Raw genomic sequence first — 14,219 nt, 5'->3', positions numbered from 1 at the left:
GAAACACTAGCACGAGCGAACTCTACGGACAGGAAGGCCATGGCTCCCAGGCTGGCGCACAACTCACCATAACGAGCACTTGAGAAGATCCGTGTCTACCGCTGAGCATGACCCTGAGACTATGCTTTCCACATTTGCGCTAGTCTTTAGCGCCCGCTGCTACAACCCCTCTCCAGTGACGCAGAGAGAAGCAGCAGCACTGGAGGAAGGTACCAGTGAGCTCGGGGGTGGTGCACACCATGGCTAAAAAAAAAAACTGACCCCAAGGGGCATGGAGAGAGGGATTGAGAGGAACTCACTGCTCACGACCACCCCAAATTTTTGAACAAAAGCCCGTCAGTAAGATCATATGAAGACAGAACTGGTAGAGCTCCAACTGCAGTCCACATGCTGGGCTACGCCGGAAGGAAGAAGATGAGCTGCGAACGTCTAGAGTCCAGAGATGCTCCGAGACGGACACCACTCGGCAGGGCAGCAGACGCTTTGCTCAACTCTGAAACCTTGATCCACTTCAGTGAGCCGGCACTAGGAGAGACAGACATCTCCAATGGTTGACATATCGAACTGGTAGGAGATGCTATGGCGTCGAAAGTCCGTTGCACCGTTGAATGCAAATCTGGCCTTCCCATCGTGTCTAGCACACTCCTGGAGTCCTTCGGTTTGAAGCCCGCCTCTGATGGAAGTATACACGAGCGTTCCGGTGCCGATCAAAGACATAGCGCCTATCCCGGCTAGCCAGCAGTGCTCGAACCGTCTTGAATGTACTCCATTCGAGGCTAACGTACGACCTTAACTTCTCTGAGAATGTGTAACATATTCTCAGAGCCTTGCCCTTACCCCGTCAGCTCCGACGCCACGTCATCCCAATCACTGCTTCAAAGAAGGAAAAGCAAGAATGAGGAGACAGATTGACACGGACACGCTCAGGTAGAGATTCTTGGGCAAGGAAAAATTTACTTTGAGGCCCTGTCACATCGGCAGGGAGCTCTGCTCGGGTCGGGTTCCGCAAACGCGTGGCAAGGACATCTGCGTGCAGCACCTTCTCCTGACGGGAGGAGTCAGAGCGAGAACTCAACTCTCCTGGATGTGTGTTTTTTTTTCTTCCCTTTTTAGCTTTTAAAGTAGACTGCTTTTATCAATTCTTGGGAGGCGAGGCACGCCTCTCACTAGGGCTCTTGTGGAGGACCACTTGGTGCTAGCCCTCACTTCGCAGCTCCCGCAGAAAGAATACACACCTTGTACGACGTTGGAGGCGGAGGAAGTCTTGGTCTGGCCGGTCCCACAGGCCCCTATGTTCTGAAGCGGTCCTGGGATACTCCCTTATCCCAATTGAAAAATAGGGATCAGGGTCTTTCTTGCTTTTGGAGCAATAAAGAGTCTTGCTGCGTTTCCTCTGAGTTCTGTCCAAATCCCTCTCCCACGCGGGAGTCATGGCTTAGTAGGTAGGGCTAAGTCCAGGGGGACCGAGACCCCATCTGCTATCTGCTCTGACCGCGTAATCCATTCCACCCGGACCTAAGGGATTTATGAGATAGAAGGCTGTGGTGCAGGCTGGGCACAACTCACCATACTACCAAAAACTCTGGAAGGCTGACTTAACACATAAGATGCACAACCGGATTTAACCCACTGCTTTTTGCTACTGTCATACTTAAGGTGCAGTGTCAGATAGAGGAGGGTTAAGATGACGCGTACGCACGCGAGGAGGACAGTTTCTAGACGGAAAAACACTGTAATTGCGCCCACTGCCCGCTCATCCCGGCGCCGGACCAAAAAAGAGAGATGAAGGAGTAGTAGCGAGCGAGGAGAGCCAACAGAAACCCGATGCACTGGGCTATGGGGACTCCCGCCCGTGGAGAGACGCAGAACTGGAACAACAGGCAGGATATACCAGGGGAAGAGGTCACACCACATGCACCGAAGGTTGCTGTACTGCGCGCATCTATTCGGGAGCGGCAAGACGGTCGCGGAAAGCCAGCCCAGATGTCCGGATTCGAAATTATGGAGATCCCGCGCCGCTTGCTGGGCCCGCGAGCGACAGTCGTGAATGGTTAAGCATTCATGGTCTTAACTGGAGATAGTCCAATGGTCACATGCCCTAGCTTCCAATAAGACTTTCTGTCTCCAAGCAGCATAAAAGGCTTATTTCAAAACACTTCTAACGACTTTTTCACTTACTTGCTCTTCAAATTTTTAAGAAAACCTTAGAAATGAGCAAACTGAGCATACAGGTCCTTGTGTATTTGGTGGTGTATGTTCCGCAACCTAATCGTGCCTCTGAAACTTAAGTGTTAGGAAATAATTCGCTCATGTCTTGGTTCCTGTTTGTAGTGGCATCAGGGTAACAACATTTTGCTTAATCCCCTCCGACAGACACTCCACAACTACGCTGCACTTCAATACAATACAGGTTGCCCACAGGTAGAAGACCAGAACATAATCGTACAAAACAAGTTGCTGAGTTTATCAGTAGTAACTTCTCTAATATTATCTCACTTTTCCTCTGTCTGCCGGGCCAACACAGTTGCTTATGAATGGACAGTGTTTATTAATTGGTTACGAGAGAGGATCTAAAAACTCCCCAGCCTCCACACACTATAGGGCACCCCCGACGCAGCGCCCCTTCATATTGTGCGAGACTATTGCCGACTTGGGTCCCTACGATCAAGCTCCTCGCCACATAACATGCTATACGCGCAGTAGATGGGTGCGTCGAATTTGCGTAAACTTACAAGTCAACACAGACTGAATTGCTAGAAAGAAACATCCTCATGACTAAAGGTCAGCCTGCAAAGCTAGAGTTTGCTAAGAACTAGATCTCTTGAGCGAAGCTCAAATGAGAATGGAGGATATCCACCGCAAGAACAGCTATCGGCACGGTTCGAGGCTGTATGATAACAAATGGTAGCCAAGCGTGCAGGACTGTTCGATGCGTACTGAGGACGCGGCGCTCACCCTTGACCCACAAAGATCGCCGTATGGGAGTGTCTGGAGATTCCTAATCCTGTGCAAGCCCCCAAGCAACAAATGCAGGTCTTGTAGGCCAACGTACTGAGGCGACGGAAGGCAGGATAACTCATATCTCGCCGGCCGACGATCAGAAGAGCAAAGGGTAAGCTTCCCGAAATACAGGCGAAAATGGCGCGCACTTATATATTCTGGGATTTACTTCCCTGAGGGAGCACCAAGAAAAGAGACATATTTACAAAACGCGGAGCTTAATGCTAAAACTCAGCATCCCAGTGATACTGACGTACGGACTGTGGGCAAAAATTGAGTAGGCAATGTCGACGCGAGGTAAGAGAGAATAAGCCGGATGGCAACAGGAAAACTCTCATCTAAATGCATTTCTCTCTACTTTTCTGGAGGCTACGACTCAACTGTAACGTGTAACGCACTTCCTGTCTATCACATTCGTACATCACGGCACGAGCTGGTATTTATCACTAACAAGATTTTTAGATATCCGCAGGTCTTACTGACAGTGAGCAATTTGTACACAGACAACTTTAGAGTCGCACTAGAGGGATAATAGTAGGTGGACTAGATACGTAAAGGTAGCAAGCCGGTAGCGCTAACTGTAATGTTACTCCAACTCCGCAGTGCTGCGCTATGAAGGTTCGACAGATCAGTCTCTTCTACACCGCGCACGAACAGAGACGTAATTTTCTGGTGAACAATCGAGTCAACAGACAAGACACACCTAGCGAAATAGTCGTGGCGAAAAGGACAACAGACGAATGAGACTCATGGGCAAGGAAGATTTCCTCTGGGCTGGAGGAGCCTCCACAGCTCAGAGATCGCCAAATCACAAGGCCCTACTGAGGCCGTCCAGTTTTAACAACTTGGAGGCAGTGGGAAATTATACTGACCTGTCTCCACAGGACTCGCGCCAAGAGTTCTCAGGCTCCTGCGAGGGTAAAAAGGTGGCGCGGACTCCTTCAAAGTGCCTCTTAGATCAGCAAGACTCCGACAGCTAGAACTCTGCATCAGGGGTCGCTATGAGAGCGTATTGCGTGGTGCAAGCGTCCGGCTTACGCCGGAGGTCAGGACACGATACAGACTCCCCTTTGACGGCCAGGGTCTCTCTCTCTCGAAGACAGATCCTCGCCTCCAAAGTCTTAAAAGCATGCGTGATAATGCGCTCGCTGGGATGCACACCACATGACTCAACGACGCCCTTCGTCCCAGCCCCGACGGTTCAGCCCAACCACACACATCGACCGAGACATGGACTTTCTCCATGGCGAGAGCCAGGACCTCTCGTAGACGCATCTGGCCCTCAGGGGGTAACAACTCGATCACGCAAACACCAGTGGGCCTGAAACCTAGCTTTGAAAGGTGCCTCGTAGATGCATCGTCAACGATTTTCCTCTAGTATAAACACCGCTCAAGTTATTTCAACGCTCTCGCCGCTTCTTCCTGCCTGGTCGCAGCTATATTTAAAAGACTGCAGGCATCGCTTAGAAGCGTCCTCAAGGCCGGTGGGAAAGTGTGCTACAGCTTTGGCATTACTATACACAGTCTTACTTTCTCTGACACTAATGCTTCTGTGCAATTATACTACCCACCTCTTGGCCTCCTGTCCAACTCTCAGGACCTCGCTCTCCACGAGCACTCCTCCTACAGGAAGTTCAAACTTCGATTGGGACAAGAGGAGGTTCAGAGGCATGAAAAGGCAGAGGGTTCATTTCGGCCTACTGTCCTGATTCCCAAGGCGAAAGGCGATTCCACCCATCTTAGACCTGCGATTCTGGAACAACGCTATAGGAAAGCGTCAGTTCGCATGGTATGCTGGGAAACATCATTCCTTCATCGATCCGGAATTGGAAGCTGCTCTCGACAAGGGAGCATTTTCATATCCGACGATCTAACCCACGTCACAGGAGGTTTCTTCGTTCGTAGTGAACCGTGTCACTACCTAGTTTTGAGTCGCCTTGGCTCTCCTCGCCCCTCGAGTGTTTACAAGTGGTATGGAGTAGTCGCGGCCTACTCCGTCGTCATACATTCAGTCTTTCCCTACCTCGACGACTGCTGATTCGGGGCTTCGAGCGCCAGGTAACCGGCATGTACAGTCATCAAAGATCTGTTCTCGTCTAGGATTGATCATCATCTCGACAAAATCGATCCTGCTCCCAACTGCAGAAATAGAATTTCATAGGAGGCTGCTGACTCGAATCGAGCAACAGCCCTTGCGCTCTCAAACGGTTCAGAGCGATAGTTTTCTCGTTAGGGACTCCATGCTCACCACTACCATGCCCGCACCGTCCTGTCCTCTCGGTCACAGGTGCGTGCACCTTTGTGACGAGCGAGCGAGACACGCACGGCTCTGCAACTCCTGGCTCGCCTCAGTCTTTCCGGCCACGCAGGGATGCCTGGACATATGTTTCAGTACCATACACATAATTGGGCTCCTCAACTGGTGCTGGACCGCCCTGGTGTGCGGCCGGTCAGCCGTCATCCGCACAACCCCGCTATTCCTGACGACGATTGCTTCCTCTCTGGGGTGGGCGCGCACCTCGGCCATCTGTAAGACCCAAGGTTTGGCTTGCAAACCAACTCCACATAAATGTCCGCAGAGTAGGCATCCGCTGCATGCAGGCATTTCCGAGCGCTACAGGGCGTTTGTCTGCTCATTTCACGGACAACCACAACGGCCATGAGATTAGAATAAACAACAAGGAGGGAACACCGATCTATCTCACGCTTTTTTGCAGAAGAGGACGTCTGAGAACATGTGGGACGTTTGTATGGTGAGCAGTCGATCAACTTGATAGCCCTTCCACGAACGGGCCGTTCGTTCGATTACTTACGGGCTGATCACGGGACCTGAGCCGACTAGAGCTTCCTGCAACAGATGGCATCCGTCCGGACATCCTTTTTCTGTTTCCGAAGTGGGCTTTCCCCAGATAGACCTATCGCCTCCAAGAGAACAGGAAGTGTCAGATGTTATGCTCTGCAGGGCCGCTCCCCGGCCCCTCGGACGCCTTTCCATCCATGGACAGGGTTCTGTATGCGTTTCACGTTCCCGTTAGTCCACAGGGTCCTGCCCGAGCTACGCAGGACAAGGACAAGCTGATCCTGATCAGCTCCGGCATGGCCGAGACAGTATTGGTACCCTGCTGTCGACCTGTCCCTGGCCCTCCAAATCACTACCTCTCTACCTGGACCTTATAACACAGGATATGGAAGGCTTCGTCACCACAACATCCGTCCTAATCGACAGCGTGCTCCTGTCGTGAACGAGTCTGAGCGCCAGTGTCCGCCGAGGTCCAACAAGTCCTTTAGGTAGCAGAAACCCTCACGCGGGCCACTTATCTCGCAAAGGGAAGCGATTCTCATTCTGGTGTGCAGCGGAGTTCCATGGTCCTACTGACCGTTCAGCTCTGTAGTCCTGGACTACTTGCTCTATCTCGGGCAGAGCCTAGCCTCTCTCCATTAGGGTCCATTAGGCCGCAATTCCACCTCCACCCTGGAGAGTCCGGTACTTCCACCTTTTCACACCCCTCGTTCCAGGTTTTAAAGGATGGAGAGAATCTACCTCCGGTTAAACCTTCCTAGGGGGATCTGAACATGGTACTCTCTAGAATGGGGCCCTTTGAGCCGTAGCAATGCTCCTTACTAATATCTCGTCATGAGATTCTCTGGAGCTATCAACCTCCGTGCGTTGGTCGTAGACCCACTTACCATTCTCAACAATTAGGTGCACTCGACCAATCCACTTCCTTCCGAAGGTTGTCTCACCATTCATCTTAATCAAGATATTTTCCTGCGGTTTCTTCCCGAGGCTGCACACATGCGCCGTGACCAGCAGCTGCACACCTTAGATGTCCGCCGGCTGGCATTCTACATCAACAGGACTAAGCCTCAGACGCTCGCCAGTTATCATAGCGGTGGCAGAGCGTAGAAAGGTTCCCTGTAACTCCAGCGGATTTCATCATGGAACATCGTGTATCCGACATGCCTACGAATTGGCTCACGTCCCGCTGGCTGGATCACCGCCCATTCTACTCGGCTAAGCTCTTCGGCTTCTGCCCAGTCCCATCAAAACATATGCGGGCGGCTACCTGGTCGTCCGTGCACACTTTTACAATGCGCACTATGCGCTGGTTGAACAATCTCGAGACCGAGACGATTCGACAGCGTCTTGCTTTCCGCAACATCTCACTCCGACCCCACGCGCCTAGGTAAGGCTCGGAATCACCACTGGATGGATATGAGCAAGCACTCGAAGAAAAAACAAGGTTACTCACCTTTGTAACGTTGTTCTTCGAGATGTGTTGCTCCTACATTCCACACCGCCCTCTTCCCTCTGTCGAGTAGCGGCAAAGAAGACTGAGGAACGGTCGGGCCGCAGGGGTAATATAGGCGCCATGGCGGCGACTCGGTCGGGCTGGCAGGGGTATATATCAGGCGCCATGGCGGCGCCACTCCAGGGGGCACCCTGCTGGCCCACCGAGTGTTGCTAGGGTAAAAGTCTCCGACGAACGTGCACGCGGCGCGCGCACACCTACTGGAATGGATATGAGCAAGCACTCGAAGAAGAACAGACTTTTGCAGGTCTCCTGTGATTTTGCCCCCTTGTGCTTGTGCATTGCAATAACATTGTTCAGTACATAGTCACACAAGAACCAAGCAGGGTCTTTCTAGCTCTGGGGTGGGCAAACTTTTTGGTCTGAGGGCTGCATCAGGTTTCGTAAATTGTATGGAGGGCCAGTTGGGGGGGGTCGTGGCCCACCCCCCAGCTCCTATCTGCCCTCCCCCAGACTCCTGCCCCATCCAACCCCCCCGTTCCCTGACGGCCCCCTCGGACTCCTGCCCCATCCACACACCCCTCTCCCTGTCCCCTGACTGCCCCTGGACTCCCACCACCCCATCCAACCCCTCCTCTCATTCCTGATGGCCCCCCGGGACACCTGCCCCATCCACACACCCCTGCTCCCTGTCCCCTGACTGCCCTCGGACCCCTGCCGCCCCATCCAACCACCCCTTCTCCCTGTCCCCTGACTGCCCCAGAACCTCTGCCCCTGACTGCCCTCTGCCGCCCTGTCCAACCCCCTTCCTTCCTGACTGCCCCCCGGACCCATGTCCCCATTCAACCACCTGTTCCCACCTTGAACGCCCCGACTCCTATCTACACCTCTGCCCCCCGAACTCCCCTGCCCTCTATCCAACCCCTCACCCCCACTCCCTGCCCCCTTACCGTGCTGCCTGGAGCACCGGTGGCTGGCAGCACTAGAGGCACGCCGCCCAGCTAGAGCCAGGCCATTCCGCTGCCACCACCACGCAGCACAAAGACCGGGTCAGGCCAGGCTCTGCAGCTGCGCTGCCTCAGGAGCTCACAGTCCCGGTGCCCAGAGCATTGTGCTGGCAGCGGAAGGTGCGAGCTGAGGCTGTGGGGGAGGGAGGACAGCAGGGGAGGGGCCAGGGGTGAGCCTCCCGGGCCAGGAGCTCTGGGGCTGTGCAGGACGGTCCTGGGGGCTGGATGTGGCCTGTGGTCCGTAACTGGCCCACGTCTGTTCTAGCTGAATCCAACCACTCACCTGTTTTTTTTTCCCTTAGAGAATCAACAATCCCCAAATTTGTCTGCGAAGGTTATTCGTGGCAGAGTTGGCCTAGTGATCCCTTAAAAGAGTAGCATGTTATCAAGGATGGATCGCTATATCCTCACAGTTTTACATAGAAATAATTAGTTTCAAGGGAAGGGGAATTTGTAAGAAATGTAACAATTAATTTTTTTAGGAGGAGTGTTGGTGGCTTCTTACTAGTGCTAACACAAGAGCATAGGCTACATAGACACAACAGGTTATATATAAGAGAATCTATGTAAGGGGCCACTCTTTCTCCCCTGTATACACGGGGAAAAAGAGCACTACACATATTTATTGAAGAAGTCTTTGTGTCCAGGGAAATCGATTGAAAAATTACTTTGATAAATAACTGCTTATTGGTCCTTATCTAGAAGTAAACTATGTGTGGTCACATGAATAGACTCGTATGGTCACATGAATAGACTCACATGGTCTTTTGACCCACCCTGAGGTTTTCCTTCAGTGTTTCTACACCTGATAGGGACAAACTCCAGGCTCACCCTACAGGCAGGTGTTCTCAGTTGACCTTCTGCATTTTGAGAATAGCTTTCCTAGAGCCAGTATCTGGGGGAGTTTGCTTCAACTGGAACTCTGCATCTGTTTTCCTAGAGGCTTGGTATGCAGTCCAGGTTCTTCCCACACAAAATCTTTCTACCCTCACCCGCTGAGCAGGAGCACACCCTCTCTACTTAAGGGCAGTCTCCAGCTGAACTCAGTTAGATAAGCTTCTGAAAAGATGCCTCTGGTGCTTGCATTCCTGGTTTCTAGGGTGGTGCTCCACTGTCACCACTCATTGCTCCCCAGAACATGTCTGAAATGCGGAATGCCATTGCATGCAGTAATACGAAATACTTCACATATGCCTCCCTGGTTAAGGTGCAGTTCCTTTCCATTTAATTGTCTTGTTTCCTGAACAGATTCTTGTGTTGGCTGATGTGTGTTAATGGAATGAAGGCCCTGTTGTCATGCCCAAGAGGACAGAGCTAAAGTTGTTGTGGAATCCTTAGCTCTGAATTTCTTGACTCTTGTGCGGTTAAAATCTCATTCTTAAGGTGGTATGAATGTCACTTGTATATAATTTTGCTTTAAAAAATAAAAACAACCCCCCACATGAATAAAAGTGATGAAGAAGTGCAGCCAGAACCACAGGAAGGGGCTCCTTAAGTGACTAAAAAAGCAACCAGTGCACAAGATGCCTTGTGAACAGACTCCATTTTATGGTCACTCCTTCGAGGTCTCCTGTTCCACCTTCTGATCAGACCCCGCATTGCTTGTTTATGAGGTTAGACAAGATCACATCGTATAGCAATAGGACAGTGACTTTTAATTCTAGACACTGACGCCTCTTGGAACAAGATAATAAGAGTGTGAATCATATCTGACTCTTCTATATAACACAGCAGAGCACTATTGCTAAGCCACCAGGGAAGACATCACACATTAAGTAGCATTAAAGAGCAGTCACAGTTATCAAAGAGAAGCAGCAAGCCCTGAGAATATTCTCCAGTGATCTTCCATCTAAGTACTAGCCAGGCTTAAACCTGTTTAGCTTCTAATATTAGATAAAATCAGACCTACTCAGACTGATAAGACTCAGCTTTTAAGCATCCAGCTATTTCCCCTTTGGTTGCAACTTACGGTAACTCCTACAATTTTTCCATCCTCAAATGAACCTATTTACCAGTTGTATTGCTATTTTGGTTTTATATGTCCAGCTTCAACATTTGATAAACTAAAGTTCAGATGGCAAGTTGAAAAGTTAAGAGAGTTACTGCCATAGGAAAAGTGACCACCTGGGGTTCAGGATTGGAGCTGTTTAGAGGATAACTATTACCGCAGTGTAAATGCAAACAGACTTGCCTGCAGCTGCTCATGTTAATTTCAAGATAATCAAGTTTTTTCTATTTCCACCAAACTCCCCTTGTTATTACTACTTGGTGCCCTCTATGCTTGTGGTGAGGAAATGTATGCTCAGGCAAGTTCTGTAAAGTAAACAGAATACCATCCCAGTAAGCAACATGCAGGAACTGAGTCATGCCAGTTGGTTCCCGGTTGCCAAATCTGAAAAATCAAATCCATTGCTGATGTTGGCAAATTATGAGTTTTGGATTGGTATAATGGAGTCGCCAGAATGGTTCAGTAGGACTAAAGGTTGTTTTTTTGTTTTGTTTTTGATAGATAATCATTTTATTCTGTAGATTCAAAAAGTCACACTTTAGTGCCTTTCTGACATTAAGGAAAGTAACTCGTTTAGTAAGGGTCTGATATTGAAACAATGCCGCCTCCTAATGACTAGAGGGTGTTACCCTGTTGGAGTTGGTAGAGAGTAGAACTGAGATCCCAATCATTGTAATTAAGGTGATGGGGATGGTTATATTTGCAAGATTAAGTTTTTAACCCTATGACAGCCACGTTCTAATTTGGGAGGCAGAAGGCAATTACTTTAAAACAATCCCCTCTGTAGTTTAAATTGGAAAGTATTTGTATTGTGATAATATGCCTAGACGCTCCAGTCAGGAAGTGGGCCCCCATTGGGTGAGACACTATTCTTCATGTTCCTTCCTGTCCCTTCCCCTCCAGTATGTGACCTAAAACACACTCCGTAGTGCTGCTGATGCAGAAAAGCTCCCCCACTCCACCTCTGAAGTGGCTGTGGATGGTGGATCCCCATATCTGTACAGCTTGGCCTTTGGTGGAAAGGCCCATATTTAACTAGAAGGGATTATATTGTTTTGTGACTCCTGGCTACAGAGCTGCCAGCTCATCTTGTGTACACTCCTAAATCCAGCTGTCCTGTTTCTCTTTCTGTAGTTTGCTGAAGAACCTGACCCTGGTGACTGACAACCCTGAGTTGACATACCCAACGCAGGCTTTCATTTGGAGAAGATTTGATAATATCTTTTTCATTGCTTCTGGCCTCATCTGCTATGCACCTGTGTTCAAGGCCTATTTCTATCAGGGACTGTTGGAGCTCTATGAGGATAACATACAGTATGTCGAGATACGAGCTATATTGCCACCGGTACACACTTTTTGACTTCTCTAATATTATTTTAAAATCTTGTTTCTCTAACTTTTCTCCAGTCCTGTCTTGTATTTAGATTCAGACCCTGGCACAGCTGACCATATAGGGGTGGAAAAATCTGCTTCATTTGAAAGCTCTTTGCTGGGAACTTGGTATGACAGTCTCCTCAGGGAACCCGGAACCGTAAACCACTGTGTCACCCTTTGGCTCAGCAAGTGAGAGCTTGGCTGCTGCTAAAGTGTGTGGTCAGCTCCATGACATTCCAGTCTATTTGCCTTGCCAGCAAACTCCATGAGACGTGCCAGTCAAAACCTTGCCTTGCAGGTAACAACCAGTGAACCCCAGTTCCTGAGTTCCGCCAGAGATATGTCTCGCAGTGCCCAATCCTTCTTCCTGGACACTCACAGACGGTATTTACGTTTGCTGTCTCCAAAGAGAGGGAGCACACACCAGCCTGGTAGATTAGCAGAAGACTTCCGTTTTACTTCAATACAACAGCGGTAACACAGTCTATAGTAAAACTAAGAATAAGTTTAATAACAAAGATCAGAGATTTAAGTGGCACGAGGCAGAAGAAAAGAGATGGACAATGGTTACAAACAAAACAAAAATAACATGCTTTCTAGTGCCTAAAACTTAATTTGAACAAGCTATATCTTGGCCTAAAACAGTTCCTCGCTTACAGCTAGCCACCAGTAGCTCCTGCCTCCCTCACCAAAAGGATCCACCATTCATAGGCTCCAAGTTTGCTGTCCCCTATGTCTCCTAAGTGATGGAGCTCTAGAATGTCCCTTTTTGCCTCTGAACATCCATTGTCTTGGCCTTAAGAACCATGAAGACTTCCTTGGGGTGCAGGCTCTGTCCCTCGGTTTGTTTCCTAAGCTGTTTCCTCTGCTGCTTGTTAGCTTGATTGCTTTGTTTATCTTGTATGTAAATGTACTTTAATGTGTATGGCTTACAAAGCTTGGCTCAGGCAGGTAAATCCACATTCCTTTGTCTAAGGCAGGCTTGTTTATCAAGGCTATCCCCAAAACATATTTTAGGAACATTCTTTCCTGCATAGATACATAGCTCTTTGTACAGTATCCCCAGAGCAGATACTCTGGCGCTTTCTGCCAGCACTAACATTGGAATGGGGAAAAAAATGACACAGATTTGTGTGTTTGGCCGATATTGCTTTACCTACTGGTCCCAAATGTCTGTTGTGGCAGCTGGGAAGAGAAAACAGTTGCAATGTCAAAATGCTTTTGTTGTTTATCAGTGTCAACATTGAAGTGGACCCAGTTTAACTACTGATTTTTTTTTTCTTCCTGGCACTGGACACAGTTTGGATTTCTGGCCTTATACACCTGCCATTTTTAATTTGAGCCACAGACTACTTCAGAATTGTTCTCTCTTTCCTTCAAAGTTTAGTAGTGTCACTTCTTTCTCCTCACTATCCTCTGCTCTTTTTTTTTTTGCATGTGCTTATTCTTTCCACAGGTATATGAACTGGATGGGACCCAATACAATGAATCCTGGTCCGTGGCAACGTATCAGGAGGTGACGAAGCAGTTTGTTAAGGATCACCCTGATTTTATTGGAGCAAAAATTATATTTACAGCACGCAGGTAGACACTGCTTGCATTGGGCGAGTGTGGAAGTGTACTATGTGTAAATGGTCATGCTGTCGTGCAGGCAGGAACAATTAAGTGGCACAAGTGGTTACAACAGAGAGACCCTGGAAGTGATCCAGATTGCATTGCTTCCAGTGTAGTGAGGCCTAGAATATTAACTCCTGAAATGCTTTCCAGCATATAAACACCTGCAGGTGGAAATGACTGAGGGTGAATGTGTACAGTTGATCATAGAAACGAGTATGTGTACATGTAAGATGATTGGGGTTATAGCAATGAAGGTGTGTATGGAAAAGTGGTTACTCTTGAGTTGAAGGGAGTGGCAATGAGTGAGCAGGAGGCTGTGTTTCTCTGTGCGTGCACATGAGAAGTGAGTGTGTTTTCTTAAAGCCATACATTTTCTCTCCCTGAGTCTTGATGCATCATCTATTTCTATGGAAGTAGGAGCAACAGCAGAACAGCTGGGGGGTTGGTACTGTATATTTCAAAGCTCCTTCAGAGACCCTGCAAATGCTGCCTTCCCAGAAACCTTTATACACACTCAAATCCAATAGACTCCGATGGTCTGTAGTGGATTAATTTTAAAACACAATTAAAATGGAAAAACTCCAGCAAAATAATACACAGAGCGTGTTTAAATATTACCTATACAGCTGTTCTGGTTCTGCCCCCTCATTGGCTTATTGATACAGGGCAGGTTGGCCAATTAGTCCCTAACAGTGTGTATGATGCTGGTTAACTCCAGTCATTTGGGATTTTCCTAGGCATTTATGTGGTTTTTTTTATTTTGGATATTCCCTTAAGGCTCCTGGTCATAATATAGACAGAACCTGAGAAATTGGTTCCATGGAAATGTGCATCAGCACCTTTCTCTGTCTCTTGGTTTTCAGAAAGCAGAACATTACCGAGATTAAAAAAGCCGTCAATAAGGCCATGGACCTCCGAGCCATGTTCCCGAACACTCTGGCGGGATTTGACCTGGTATCT

At 48.9% G+C, this 14,219-nt stretch overlaps 1 protein-coding gene across 2 annotated transcripts in view; it reads left to right on the top strand.

The window, feature by feature from the left end:
- The window catches only part of ADA2 (adenosine deaminase 2), a 40,682-nt gene that overhangs the window by 12,868 nt on the left and 13,595 nt on the right, over positions 1–14,219 (top strand). For both annotated transcript variants that reach the window (XM_032796391.2, XM_032796390.2), the window contains 3 exons: positions 11,403–11,613; positions 13,099–13,226; positions 14,123–14,213. In XM_032796391.2, coding sequence (XP_032652282.1) covers positions 11,403–11,613; positions 13,099–13,226; positions 14,123–14,213 — 430 coding nt within the window. The remainder of the gene's footprint in view (positions 1–11,402; positions 11,614–13,098; positions 13,227–14,122; positions 14,214–14,219) is intronic.

The sequence above is a fragment of the Chelonoidis abingdonii genome, chromosome 1 (assembly GCF_003597395.2).
Source record: "Chelonoidis abingdonii isolate Lonesome George chromosome 1, CheloAbing_2.0, whole genome shotgun sequence".
NCBI classification, from domain to species: Eukaryota; Metazoa; Chordata; order Testudines; family Testudinidae; genus Chelonoidis; species Chelonoidis abingdonii.
This window is presented reverse-complemented; position numbering and strand designations above follow the sequence as displayed.